This window comes from Mytilinidion resinicola (genome assembly GCF_010093595.1).
Source record: "Mytilinidion resinicola strain CBS 304.34 unplaced genomic scaffold BDZ99scaffold_15, whole genome shotgun sequence".
Classification (NCBI taxonomy): Eukaryota; Fungi; Ascomycota; class Dothideomycetes; order Mytilinidiales; family Mytilinidiaceae; genus Mytilinidion; species Mytilinidion resinicola.
In genome coordinates, this window is record NW_022985451.1 from 157,434 (window position 1) to 169,876 (window position 12,443).

Here is a 12,443-nt window from a genome sequence, read left to right on the forward strand (position 1 = left end):
CAATCGGAGTATCTGGCCTCGATCCGCGTCTTGCCACGCCAGACAAACGGCCTACCACGGAGGCGCAGAAGGAGATGGTTTCAACGGAAAATAAGGCGTTGGTAATCAATGAGTACCGGGAGACTACCAAACCACGCCAGACCGATTATGAAACTGTACCAGAGTAAGGTACGGCCGCAGCGTAACAGTAACAAGCGAGATACGGATGGTGGGTCTATGGTTGCCTGGTCGTTGCTATTGGTTGGAAAGATGGCGCGGCGAGGTATAAAAGGATGCAAGTCGACTTTGTAGCTCGCCGCCTGCTGCCGTGAGCACTCTGTCAATCTAGATCTAGGAATCGCATATGCGTGGAGCGAGGCAACCGGTGTGCGGGGCTCGAATTGCAACGAGGTCTTCCCACGGATCCGTCAAGTACATGGTATCATGGGAAGATCGCACGAATCGCAGCGTGCTGGCAGTGGGACGCAGCAATCGAGCTGATTCTAGGGTCGTAAAATGAGAACACTGTCGCCATAGTGGGCGTTGATTCGGCCGGGGCTTGAGCAGTATGCGGGCAACAGCGTTCTCGTATTGTACCGGAGGCACAAGTCCGAGGGTTAGTCGCAAAAGTCGCGATACGGCACCAGTCATTCTCGCTGAAAGGATGGACGCGGGGGTCGGTCGAGTGGTCCCATGGAATCCTGCCGGGTAATTGGGAGGTCGTGCAAGATCCACAGCTGGAGTTGCGGCCCTATGTACCGACCTAGCGCAGGGCGAACGCCAACGTGACCTAGACGTGATTGATAATATATCCGGAGCAGAATCGACAGGGAGAATATCCGTCCACAAATTTATCTGAAGCATAATCGCCAGCCATAGGGTTAATCGTTCGTCGGGATATTACGGACTGAAGCAATCACGAGACCTCATACTCAATAAGTGACTGATAGAAACGAATATGTGAATTCAATCATCTATCCATACCTCTTGCGCCATACGCTAACGATTCTCCTAGAGCGAGGTCCATCGCCCTCCTTCCAGTGGACGATAACCAATACAGAAGCAATATCTAATAACAAACAACCAAGCCGAGCTGCGGTACGATTTTCCCTACCGTGGCGCCGGCCTCGCACATCAAATGCATGCCTCGACATCCCAAAACCCATAGATGAAGAGTACAAATCGACAAGGGCACTGAGGTGCCGCTGTATACGGCAATCTACCTCAATCATGGCGCGTTCACCACTCGTCCTCCTGAGCAGGACGGCGACCCTGCATAGCCGCCTGCCTTGCCCTCAATGCCTCTGCTAAGCCTCCCGCAATACTTCCACCACTGTCTCTGGCTCCTATGTCACTACTACTCGCTCCGCTTCCGGAGTAGCCACTATCTCGTGGAGCTGGAGTTGGCAAGGCTTTCTTTGCGGCCGGACGTTTTGCAGGCGGGGCAGGGGGAGTTGGCTTGCCTCTGATACCTCCGTTACTCGATACACCATTCGCGGGAGGCGGGGCAGGCGCAGCGCGGGGTGCTACGGGTGGTGGAGGAGGCGGAGCTGGCTTGCTCGCATACTCTTCTAGGTATGCGGATGGGGCCCAACCTGATTCTGATTTGTCCATCCGGCTTGCCAACCACCAACCTGTTCATTTCTGTCAGTGGTGCAACACAGAAATCGACGAGAGCGAGAACATACCGTTGCCCGCCTTCTGGGTGACCAAGATGATCTCGTCTTTCCTCAGACTGAGCTCACCATCAGACTGTCCGGCGAACTCATACACAGCTCGGTATGTGGGTTCCTTAGGGGTAGGGGCAGCCGCAGGAGGGGGTGGTGGTGGGGGAGGAACACGCGCCGATGCAGTTGATGCAGATGAAGTATTGCGATTATGCGCTGCTCCGTTGGACAATGCTGCCACCGGCTGGGGCACTGGTCTTGGCTGCGCTGCAGCTTGTGTCTGCCTTGGAGCTGGACGATTGGCGAGCTTAGATGGCCCTCCCTTAGGACCACCAGGGCGTAAGAGCTTACCGCTCGTGATCGGCTTACCTGCGACCTGTTTGCCCCTGGGGGTGGGCCGTGACACGGAATTCGGTGGCTCTCCTTGCGCAGTGTGTATAGCTCCACTCTTATATAGGTCGTCTCTGGGTACGGCAGGATCTTTGATCGCCTTGACCACGACAGGCTTCCCAGGTTTCTTATTGAATTCAATGCTGCGAAGTGTTAGCCTCATTCGTCGTTTTATCAGTCGAACCACTTACGTAGGCCCGATCCTAATGTCTATTGAGCCACGAGTCGTCGTCTTGAGATGGGTGAAGAACTCAGTTTTGAAGATACAATTGATCAAGGGATCCGGTTCTTGAGGTGATCCCACGCCAAGGGCAAACCAATCGTCCTTCAAATTCGAAGCACTGACGTATTTGATCGCTCCTAAGCCGATGACCCTCTCCGCCTGTATCGACAATTGCCGGTTGACCATGACTTGCTTGACAATATAGACGCTTTTCTTGGTAAGGATCAGTATCCGTGGTTCCGGCTTACTCGATCGGCCGAGTTTGGATACGAGTAGCTCAGCCCTGCACGAGAAGAGGACCTCTTCGCTTCCACTGATATTGGCGCCATTCCTTATCACCTCTCCCGGGCCTCCTCGGTTGCCAATGCCCAGATAGTCGCCTAGGAATCGGCGATATCCGACTAGACTGTAACGCCTCCTCTCTTTGCGTCCTGCTAGGATTGCGTGGCCCTGGTCTCGGAACTGTATGAACTCAAGACCACCGTTGACCCTCCTCCAGAAACGTTGGATGCGAGTAGCACACTCGATTCTGTAGCGAAGGTAATTTCTCCATGCTCGTTGAATCCTGATAGCCATGTTGTGCCAATAACGATCCCGCATGGTTTCCAATGCGAACAGTGTTTCTGGAGTCTTGACGAAGACTTTGGTGACGCCCATCTGAAATTCTTCGGCAGGGATACTGGTGTCCTTGAGAATCTGCTTGGTACCAGTCTGGTAATCGCCTGTCCACGTGTACTCGCCCGCATAACCCGTCTTCGGAGAAAGTAGGAAGAATCGTTCGACGAATTTCTCGAAGGTCTGTCTGGACGCGAATCCTGCTCGCCGAATCCTGACATTTTCCTGCAGACCAAGATACTTAATCTGATGGAGGACGTTAGGCGAGTTGTATTCTGAGGCTGACTTGTTTTCGTTGGGTTTGATTGTTCGAATGTACGACGGCGAGGCTTTCATTAGAGTCGCCACGAGATCATTTGCCGATAGCTTGATCTTGTCGCCGGCAGTTGGGGGCCTCCGTTTGTTATCTTGATCGACTTGATGCGGGAATAGCACATGGACGAAGCTGTTGGAGCTCTGGCCAACCAGATTGAGTAAATCCTTCAGGAGCTGGTCCTTGTTTTTATCAGTCATACCATCGACGGCGTACGACACATCACCTGCGTAGTGCTTGATGATAAACTGTCCTTGTCGGGGCTGGAAGTTCGGGTTGTCAGACAGGGCGTTCAACCTCTGCACGAAGGTTTGGTCGGCGGCTGTGGGATCAGCATGTGCAGTCGCACAGGCATCATTTAGTGCGGAGAAGACTCCCGGCGGCCGTCTCTCTTCAATCAGGTCGCAAACAACCTTGTTGTCGAAATATTTGATAGGGGTCCACTTGATCTGTTCTCGAGCGTACTCTTCTTGTTCCGTACGTAGAGTCAATTGAATGAAGATCTGCTGGAGCTTTTCGTTGACATAGTTAATACAGAGCTGCTCAAAGCTGTTCCGCTCGAAAATCTCGAAACCGTAGATATCCAGAATACCAACGGAGTTCGCCATCGCGCCTCGAGCTTTGAGCGATGCGTTGACTCTCTCTACGATCCAATCGAACAGATTGAAATAGATGGCTTTGGCTAGCGCATCTCTTACGGATGTTGCTTGAGCGGGATTAAGGGGGACATCGTAGACGGATCCTCTCCGTCCGCCCCGGCTTGTCTCGACTACTCGTAGGGTGAGTGCTTTGTTGACATGTGACGCCTCCACTTCGAGGAGGTATGCGACGAAGTCGACCACGGAACTATCAGCAATTGCTGCGTTGCCTGAGTCGTCCTCCACAAAGGAGACATTGCCAAGCCAAAGGATGGCAGCCAGCATTCGGAAGATGTTGTCCTGTTCTGCCTGCGATAAACCAATGATCTTCATAGCATCCAACGTCTCTTGGAAGTCCGCGTGGTCGTCGATTCCTTGAACATCGTAACACTTCGATTTACTTGTGTAGATGTAGGATTGTGGTTGCTGTACGCCGAAAATCTCTGCAGTTCAGATTAGCATTTTGTGCACGCAGGGAATAATTATATCATACCTCGGTGGTTTGCCGAAGCGGCTTTTGTGAACTGGTAAAAAATGTGGAAATTGCGCTCGTTCACGATTTGTCCTACTACCCTGGACTTTTCTAACAAGTAGTTGTTGATGTTTGCTCCAACTGGCTCGCCCTGGGAATTGAATTGGATCTCGAGGTATTTTCCGAATCGTGAGGAGTTGTTGTTCCTCAAAGTCTTAGCGTTTCCAAAGGACTCAAGCAAAGGATTCGTGGCCAGCACCATATCCTTGATCTCCTGAATAGAAGAATTGCTACCTCCGGAGACGTTCGCAATATATTGCATTATCCGCTTCGCCGCCTCGGTTTTCCCCGCCCCAGACTCGCCCGATATAATGATACACTGGTTTTCCTTGTATCCCTTCATGTTGTAGTAGGATGCTTCGGCGATGGCGAAGACGTGGGGGGGCATCTGAGGTTGTTAGCTGAAATACAAATCCGTCATAGTATTCTTTTATATACCTCCAGCCTGTTCTTGCCCCTGTAGCTGTCGAGGACAGCATCGGTGTAGATACCCACTGTTTGGTGTCAGCATGGTTAAAGAGTGCGGTTATGATAGTATCACATACAATCTCGGAAAGGGTTGACAGAAACCAGCACATGGCCAATGTACGTCTACTAGAATGTCAATGAAGCTCTCGCGCGCAACTCCCGTGCGCTGCCTGATGCGGGGGCGGACGTACGTAGATTTCCGCATTTTCGAACCTCTTCTTCAAGTTGTCATTTATAGCCTCGTTGGAGATCTTGCTGATCAGGGTAAGATCTGACACCCCGACTTCCTTCTTCTTCGTGCTCTCGAAGACGGCCTTCTTTGCGAATTGGGCCTTGGGGCCGGCGGTGGACTGCTTCGAGCTGCTGGCATCCTTCTTGCGCCCGGCTCTCTTGGAAACCGCCTATAGTAGATTCAGACATTAGTTACTGCAGCCTTCTAGTAGTGACCTCGGTCGCGGGGCGGGTTGCAGTACCATGGTTCGTGCTTAAAGGTAGTGTCTCCAACCCAAAGCGCGTGGTGGCTTCCTTGGGCTCTGTTAGTAGAGGATCGCGGGGGCAGAGGGGCGACAGAGGGGCGACAGAGGGGCACACTCGGAAATAGGGTTCTGCGGTATGAGGGAGGTAGAAGGGAGGGCGCAAAAGTCTGTGCCTAGACGTTGCGAGCGAAAGTCGTCGCAAGCAATCGGAGGATGGCGGGCGTGTTAAGTTCGTCACGAATGTCAAAGCCACTGAGAGCACAGCCACGATTATGATTGCCTTCGACATCAGCGACGCGCAAGCTTTGTAAAATCCACTTTCCGCGCTGCAACCTTGGTTCACATCAGTAACAGTTCACTGAAAATTATAAGGAACCCTCTGTTCATTCCGAAGCAGAATCAAGGAGCACGATCATGAGTTCATCGACGCCCACAGCTATGAATAGAAGCAGACAGTAAGAGTCGGATCAGAAGTCCATGGCAGGACGATTTATCGAGAACTGTACATCTCATCGCTACGTTAACGGAGCCCCCTCAAAATATGGGGGTCTCATCAAGGCCCATGACGCCATATGAATACCAAAAGCCCTCGAACTCCATCGCTGAGAAAAGCATCAGAAAACTCCAAAAATGCTGTCATGCCTAGTTTTCATCGCCACCATAACGCCCGACCGTTACCCAGTCTTGCTTCTTGCTATCTTCGAGCTGTGGTCCGGTCCAGGAGAGCTTGTCCAAGTCCGTCACACAACCAATGCCACCACTAGCAATCCATTGATCCATAAGCGTCACGACGAATTCGAGTTTCTTTCCCAAGAGGTTCGCCTCAGTAATCTTTCTGTAGGACATCGCTACGCTTCCCGTTCCGTGGAGCAGGTTGTGAATCGAGCTTTTCAAGACCTCGCGGTTACGTATGTACTTGAATGGGACCTGGCCGTATTCGGCGAGGTGCTCCGTGGCGTCGAGGGTAAGGCAGAAAAACTGGCAGTATTCGCCATCCGCCGAGAAGACGAGTTTCGTATGATCGGGGAAATTGAACTAAAGTAACGTTATATTGAGTAAGACGTCGGCATAAGAAAAGGTGAATGTGTACCTGGAACGAGCCATCTCCAAACCCCCAGACGCCAACATTGCCAAGCCGTTGGTAGAACCTCACGAATGAAGTCTGCATTGAGCTCGATGGCGTCGCCGGCCGCCCTTCAGTGATTCCAAGTTGCTGGCACATGTACTTCCCGAATTTCATCCAGATCGTGTTTGTAATCCTTCGGCGATCCTTCTCAACTGGAGCAACTCGTACCCCTTTGGCCCCACAATCAGTGTAGTACTCCAGCGGTATCTTCTCTACCAACTTGATGTCCTTCGCAACGTGCCCTAAGCAAGCATAACCGTCTCGAGCAACAACATGCGTTACTGGGTGCTTTGATGTTGCATTCAAGATGCAGCCAATGCTACCCTCCTCAAGCACATATCCCACCCCATGCTTCCGGGAGTAATCAACCCATTTCGACACGAATGGGAGATGTGGTGGATTTGGACGAGCGGGAGCCCTAGACCGGCTAGTCAGAGCTTTTGCGACACTGTCACGGAATTTTGAGACTCGGACAAGGACCGTAGCTGGATCCGTAAAAGGAATCATCCGGCTTTCGGTCTCAGGGGTTGTCAAGTCGATTATCGGAGCCGGCTGGGTCTGGGCTTGAGGCCGTCGCGTCTCCTCGTTCACGGAAGACTGCGGCTTCGGGTACGCCTTCACCGTGACCTCTTCCTGTGGCGCCTCGGTTGCTTTCGTTGTCTCTCTTGTGGATTTCGTTCGCTGAATCGCTCGAGGATATCGAATGGAACGTATAGGCGCCGTGCCAGCGGTTACACGGTCCGGGTTCGAGATTTTGCGCATGGTCCGCATTCGAGTTGGCTTTTCTGCCAGTCTTCTTACGGGTTCCGGCTCTTCAGGCTCCACGTTCTCTTTCGAAGACGGCACATCCTCCTCACCTTTTACGCCACGTCCCTCTCGCGCCCGATCATTTCCGGTCGTTTCTACTAGTGCTATGCCTTCAAATGAAGATTCCTTCTCTTCCACAATTTCACTCAAGCCGACAACCGATGATTTCGCTGGCCACGGCGCTCGTTCTGGAAAGGGTAAATAAACAACGCCATTGGTGAACGGCATGTTGGGTTGTTTCTGAAGGTCGATTTCTTTCTGGCAGTCTTTTGCGACCGACCTGATTTTCCGACCACCAAAAACTGTGAATGTTTTTCCCGGCTCCAATTCTCCTACCCCCGATGCTTTGCATAATTTGTACCACTCTTCAGTATATCCTCGTCGAACGGTTGCAGGCGATGGAGGTCGGACTGCTGGCCATCTGGGGATCACAGATGTGCATTTACTGTTGAGTTCCAATGGTATGTAGTTCATTTTGAAAAAGTCGTGGCTGACGATCTTATCCGGGTTTGGCCGATCGTTCTCGGGGACAAGTAATGATGATACAACTTCGCGCAATTCGGCAGAGATATCGTTCGGGAACTTCGATAGATCAGGCCAGGTGTACTCTCCGTCCTTCAGCTTCTTGTAGATGTCCTCCCTCTTAGCGGCGTGAAAAGGTGCCCTCCCTACAGCAAGAGTGTACCTGCAAATGTTAGCACTCAACGGTTGTTGATGTAACCTTCACTTACATCATGATACCAATGGCCCATATGTCTACTTTCTCGTTGTGTCCGTGTCCTTGTCTCTCGAGCACTTCCGGAGCAAGGTAGTTGGGCGTCCCGCACATTGTCATGCGACGAATGACCTGCATGTCGTGATTCGAGACGAGAAGCGCGGCTAGCCCAAAGTCTCCAACTTTGACGTTCATGTCCTTATCTAGGAATAGGTTCCCAGTCTTCAAGTCCCGGTGGACGATGTTTCGATGGTGTAAGTACTTGATAGCGCCGCAGGTTTGTATCATGAAACGACGGATTTCCGGCATCGTGAAGTACTTCCGCTTCTTGATAGCATCGGCGAGAGAGCCATTCTCACAGAGCTCAAGGACGACGTAGGTGTTCAATTCGAAGGAGAAGGCGCGGTAGAACTCGACGATGTTGGGATGTAGGAGCTTGGAGTGTATTTGCAGTTCAGTCACAAACTATACCCGTTAGCTTTGAAATCTAGCTTTGAAACAGCAATGAGCAGTGAAATGAGTAGTCATACCTTTTGTGCCAGTTTGGGAGGCTCCATCTTTGACTTGACAATCTTTAACGCGATAATGTTCCCAGTCCGATTGCCCTTCTCCAGCAGCTCCGCATGATGGCAGATGGCAAAGCCACCCTTCCCGAGCTGGCGTCCCGTGACATACTGCAATCCGGACGGATCATTAACCACCGCAGGCGGCGCATCTGCGTGGACAGACATGAGGGAGACGGGGTCGTGGTGATGGCCCTGGCGAAGTGGGTTGCAGAATTGGGAGCACGAACCGACCTTGAACAACAAACATAGAAATAGTGGTTGCCGGGCAAATCGGGAAGACACGGCCCGTGCACCCTATGTGACTTTCCGCAAGGCATCACCTCCATTCACCATTACGACCTGAGCAATTGACGATAGCTTCATTTGCATGCAACATTACGATATGGACTACTCAATGTAATGGCTGCGCGCTCCTCTCGACACCCGCCTCTCAATGCCCGACTTTGACAACGCCCTCCTTTCGCACATTCGATCGACGACCCTTAAACCACCATGTCTTTAACTCTTAAGATCGGTTCGCTGTTTGTGCGAACACTGGCTAAGCCTGTTGCTGTGAGCTTCACGCCGATTTGTTTTCAAGCTTGTTTGCTAATTAAGTCGAAATAGAATGCCATTAAGCGCAATGCCCACGAACACGAACGCTTCCGAAAATACTGTGTCCGATTCGCCCAAGGTCTTCATCGAATAGACATGCGCATGCGCCTTGGTCTCCTTCAGGACCCTGCGGTGATAGATCGCCAGATTGCGAGGGAGGTTGCGGAAGCTGAGGCTAGGAGGAAGAAGTCACAAGCACCGACCGTGAAAACAGAGGCCGAAATGAAAGCGGACGAAGCTCTCACAGCCAAGGAGAGAGAGGCAATAAAAGAGAAGGCGAAGCAAGCCCACAAGCCGAGGATCCGGCCACTTACGGAGGCCAAAGCTATCGAGACGGGTGCTAATTTCGTCTCTGAAGCATTCGTCTTCAGTGTAGCAATCGGCGTTATACTGTTTGAGAGATGGTATTCAAGTAGGAAGGAGAAGGGTCGCCGCAATGAAGTGCAGGAGGAGCTTGATGCCATGAAGGCTGAGATGACTACTCTTCGCGCCCAGGTGAAGGAAGTCGCAGCGGCACATATCCCAGAGCCTACGTCAAGCACACTGCTTGGGTTCTTCAAGGCAAAGCCTGAAAATGGGGCTGTGGACGGAAAGACAACAGTGTTCTCGAAGGCGGATTCTAAGCCTCTGCAACATGAGATCGAGTCAATAAAAGCAGAGATCACCACACTTCGCACGCAACTGGACGAAGTAGGGACACACATACAACAGCACACACCCAAGCTGCTTGAATTTTGGACAACCAAGCCTGAAAACCATGCGGAGGCCACTGTAGACGCGAAAACGACAGGAGAGCCTTCAAGCACAGAAACTAAGCCTCCCACGGAGCCAACTACGAGCCCAAACCAAACATAATGTGCTTCTATATAATCTTGTACACCATCCGACCAACCCCCTTCTCTGGATACGCAGTTGTGCGAAACAGCAGTCACGCATTGTATTCTCCTCTCTTGATACCGAAGGACCATTTCATTTATCAGCGTCACGTATACTCCATTTTAAAAGTAAACATGTATCATACAGTCCATAACTCCACCTCTCCCAGCCGCTCCTCGGCTGCTCCGATTAGTTTTCCAGATGTTATCAGGACGGCGTTAACATTGGGGCTTGCTTTTACGGCGAACGACTCCACTTTCTTGAGAACTTTCCAGGGCCTCATTGGCCAGATAAAGATGTTTCGCATCGCAAGCTAGAGCGGTTGCTGTGCCAAAATAGAAGATGGTACAGCCGTATTCGCTATATGCGATAAAATTTCACTAGAGTGAGCTGTATAAGAAAAACACATGCCTCGCCTTGAGGTACAATACGCAAATTCCCAGGTGCCACCCACCGTCTTGTTGTTCCCATGGTGTGGTTGAAGTGCCGCGTTCCAAGGTTCCTCACTCATCAACGAAACCTTCTCACAACGTCACTCCAACATCCCTCTCAACCGCAACCTCTAGCTCTGAGCACCATCTCCATCTTGAACTCCCAACCAGCATCCCATACCCGTCGTCAAGATGAACCGACCTCCCTCACCCACCCCACAACGCCGCACCTTCGCAGCCTCTCAACCCTCCTCACACTCCCAACCTCAACCTCACCCTCACGCAACCGCCCACACCTCATCTCAACTCCTCAAACCACCCGCCCACCACAACCATCCCTCACGCCCTCCCCCACCACCCCGCCACATCCCCGTCGACCGTCGCCCGGGCGCACGCACTCCCCACATCCACATCAACCCGCCTGACCCCTTTGCGCCAAACCACCTCCAGCAGCCCAAAATCACTATCCAGCATCTGTTGCCTTACTGCACGAAACGCGGCGTGCTGAATGAAGCGGATATCACAAATCTGGCGGAGGTGGCGGGGAGTTTGAGGGAGTTGGTTGCGATGGCGTTGCGAGGGGAGGTGGATGCGCTGGGAAGGGATGTGCTGGAGGGGGCGATGGGGGTGGAGATGGCGCAGGGGGTTCGGGAGTTTTGGGGGGAGGAGTGGGTTGTTGACTGAAGAGTTTTCTTGGGGAAGAGGGGGGGATGAGAGGAGGAAGCTGGGGCCGAAGGGAATAAGAGCGAAAGTGAGGCAAAGGTGGCACAGTCTCTGACAAGTAAGGATGAAATGAGACTGTTCTGCTCGATGAGATGAGGTCGATATTGAAGAGGCTATGAAGGCTTTCATTGTTGAAGGAGTATACATTATCCGAAAGTTGAGAGAGGCGAAAAATTCGTCAAAAGCAGCCAGCCGCCGAAAGTCTTATTAATTCATGTCGTATCTAGTACTGTGCCCGAGAACGGTAGAATTGAAGTGCTTGAAAAGTCCATCTCGTCATTTGTCTGATTGGTCTAAAGCCTGCCTCTCCTCAATCCATTCCTCCTCGTTTTGGAAAGTGTGTGTGAGAACGTCCATCGGTGGATATAGCATGACCGGCTCCTCGAAGGTAATTGCGTAGCCTATGGGCACAACATGTCCTGAGATGGTTGGAGATGGGCCTCGGAGAGGCAGTATACAGCTCACCGACCCCGTCTTTGTGAATAGCGTGGCGCCCTTTCCAGACGAAGTGAGCCTCAGGATTCTGACAGACAGAGCGTTGTGGGGTATTATCTAGCACAGTAGGTGAGTCAGCCTTGTCAAATGCGTTATTCTCCAAGTTACAACACACCCGCTCCATGCGCAGAATGGCCATCTGGCCTTCAAGCTTCGGATCCGCGCATAGATATAAGCCATCCTGTACTTTGCGCCAGTCTGTCGTGGTATTGACCCACTGGCCGAATGCTTCTATCAGTACCGTGGCTGTGGACGACAGCTCGGTTTGTTTGAGGTGGTTTGGTCCGGCCATGCGAATGGAAATGGACTGAAAAATGTAAAATAGCTGTACTTCGGGCAGATTTCGCGATGATTGTACGTGCTATAATGTGCGTTGCATCGTGAAGATTCTGAAGTGGCGAAGATGTCTGGTAGCCTTGCTGTGCCGCACTCATACAGTTGTGCGCGTTTAGCGGCTTAGCTTACGAGAACTCGATGTCTTCGCACACCGGATAGCTATCTTGATCAGTTTCTATTCCGTATGGAGGCCTTATTGCGCCCTCGTCTTTAGTGCTGCCAGCCTTTCTCGAGCAGTGACATGTTAGTCATGCTAAATTCATCAGTGATCTACCTCAGCCTCATCTTGGCGCCTGCAAACTGCTGTGATCGATTAAGACGTAGCCAGAGCTGTGGCCTGTCCATTCTAAGATTGCGAAGGCCGTTTGTGTATGAACTTGTAGGAATCATTAAGTTGTCGGAATGGCAGGTTGGCTGAGCACGGGCCGGTTCCGAAGGGGAGTCCGAGTTCTGCACCGAGAGTTGTCCGTAGG

The 12,443-nt window shown here is 51.9% G+C and overlaps 4 protein-coding genes across 4 annotated transcripts; 2 read left to right on the forward strand and 2 right to left on the reverse strand.

The window, feature by feature from the left end:
• Positions 1-923: 923 nt before the first annotated feature.
• Positions 924-8,680, reverse strand: BDZ99DRAFT_573394 (uncharacterized protein; the record flags this gene model as incomplete). The annotated part of the gene is made up of 11 exons (XM_033728293.1): positions 924-1,613; positions 1,668-2,179; positions 2,228-4,268; positions 4,319-4,745; positions 4,796-4,851; positions 4,903-4,948; positions 5,017-5,226; positions 5,980-6,336; positions 6,392-7,919; positions 7,966-8,414; positions 8,480-8,680. The coding sequence occupies 11 exons, from the start codon at positions 8,678-8,680 to the stop codon at positions 1,219-1,221; spliced, it is 6,222 nt and encodes a 2,073-aa protein (XP_033573613.1). The 3' UTR covers positions 924-1,218.
• Positions 8,681-9,007: 327 nt separating this feature from the next.
• BDZ99DRAFT_523230 (uncharacterized protein) lies at positions 9,008-9,964 on the forward strand (the record flags this gene model as incomplete). Its single annotated transcript, XM_033725788.1, has 2 exons — positions 9,008-9,067; positions 9,122-9,964. The coding sequence occupies 2 exons, from the start codon at positions 9,008-9,010 to the stop codon at positions 9,962-9,964; spliced, it is 903 nt and encodes a 300-aa protein (XP_033573614.1).
• Positions 9,965-10,833: 869 nt separating this feature from the next.
• BDZ99DRAFT_347930 (uncharacterized protein) lies at positions 10,834-11,100 on the forward strand (the record flags this gene model as incomplete). Its single annotated transcript, XM_033714457.1, has 1 exon — positions 10,834-11,100. A coding segment is annotated over one exon (267 nt), but the record flags the coding sequence as incomplete, so codon positions are not given.
• A 268-nt stretch (positions 11,101-11,368) lies between these two features.
• BDZ99DRAFT_82608 (uncharacterized protein) lies at positions 11,369-12,091 on the reverse strand. Its single transcript, XM_033728936.1, has one exon. The coding sequence runs from the start codon at positions 11,924-11,926 to the stop codon at positions 11,450-11,452; it is 477 nt and encodes a 158-aa protein (XP_033573616.1). The 5' UTR covers positions 11,927-12,091; the 3' UTR covers positions 11,369-11,449.
• Positions 12,092-12,443: the final 352 nt, after the last annotated feature.

What these genes read in the sequence shown, in the direction of transcription:
- BDZ99DRAFT_82608 (XM_033728936.1), bottom strand. Translation starts at nt 11,926, where the DNA reads ATGGCCGGACCAAACCACCTCAAACAAACCGAGCTGTCGTCCACAGCC.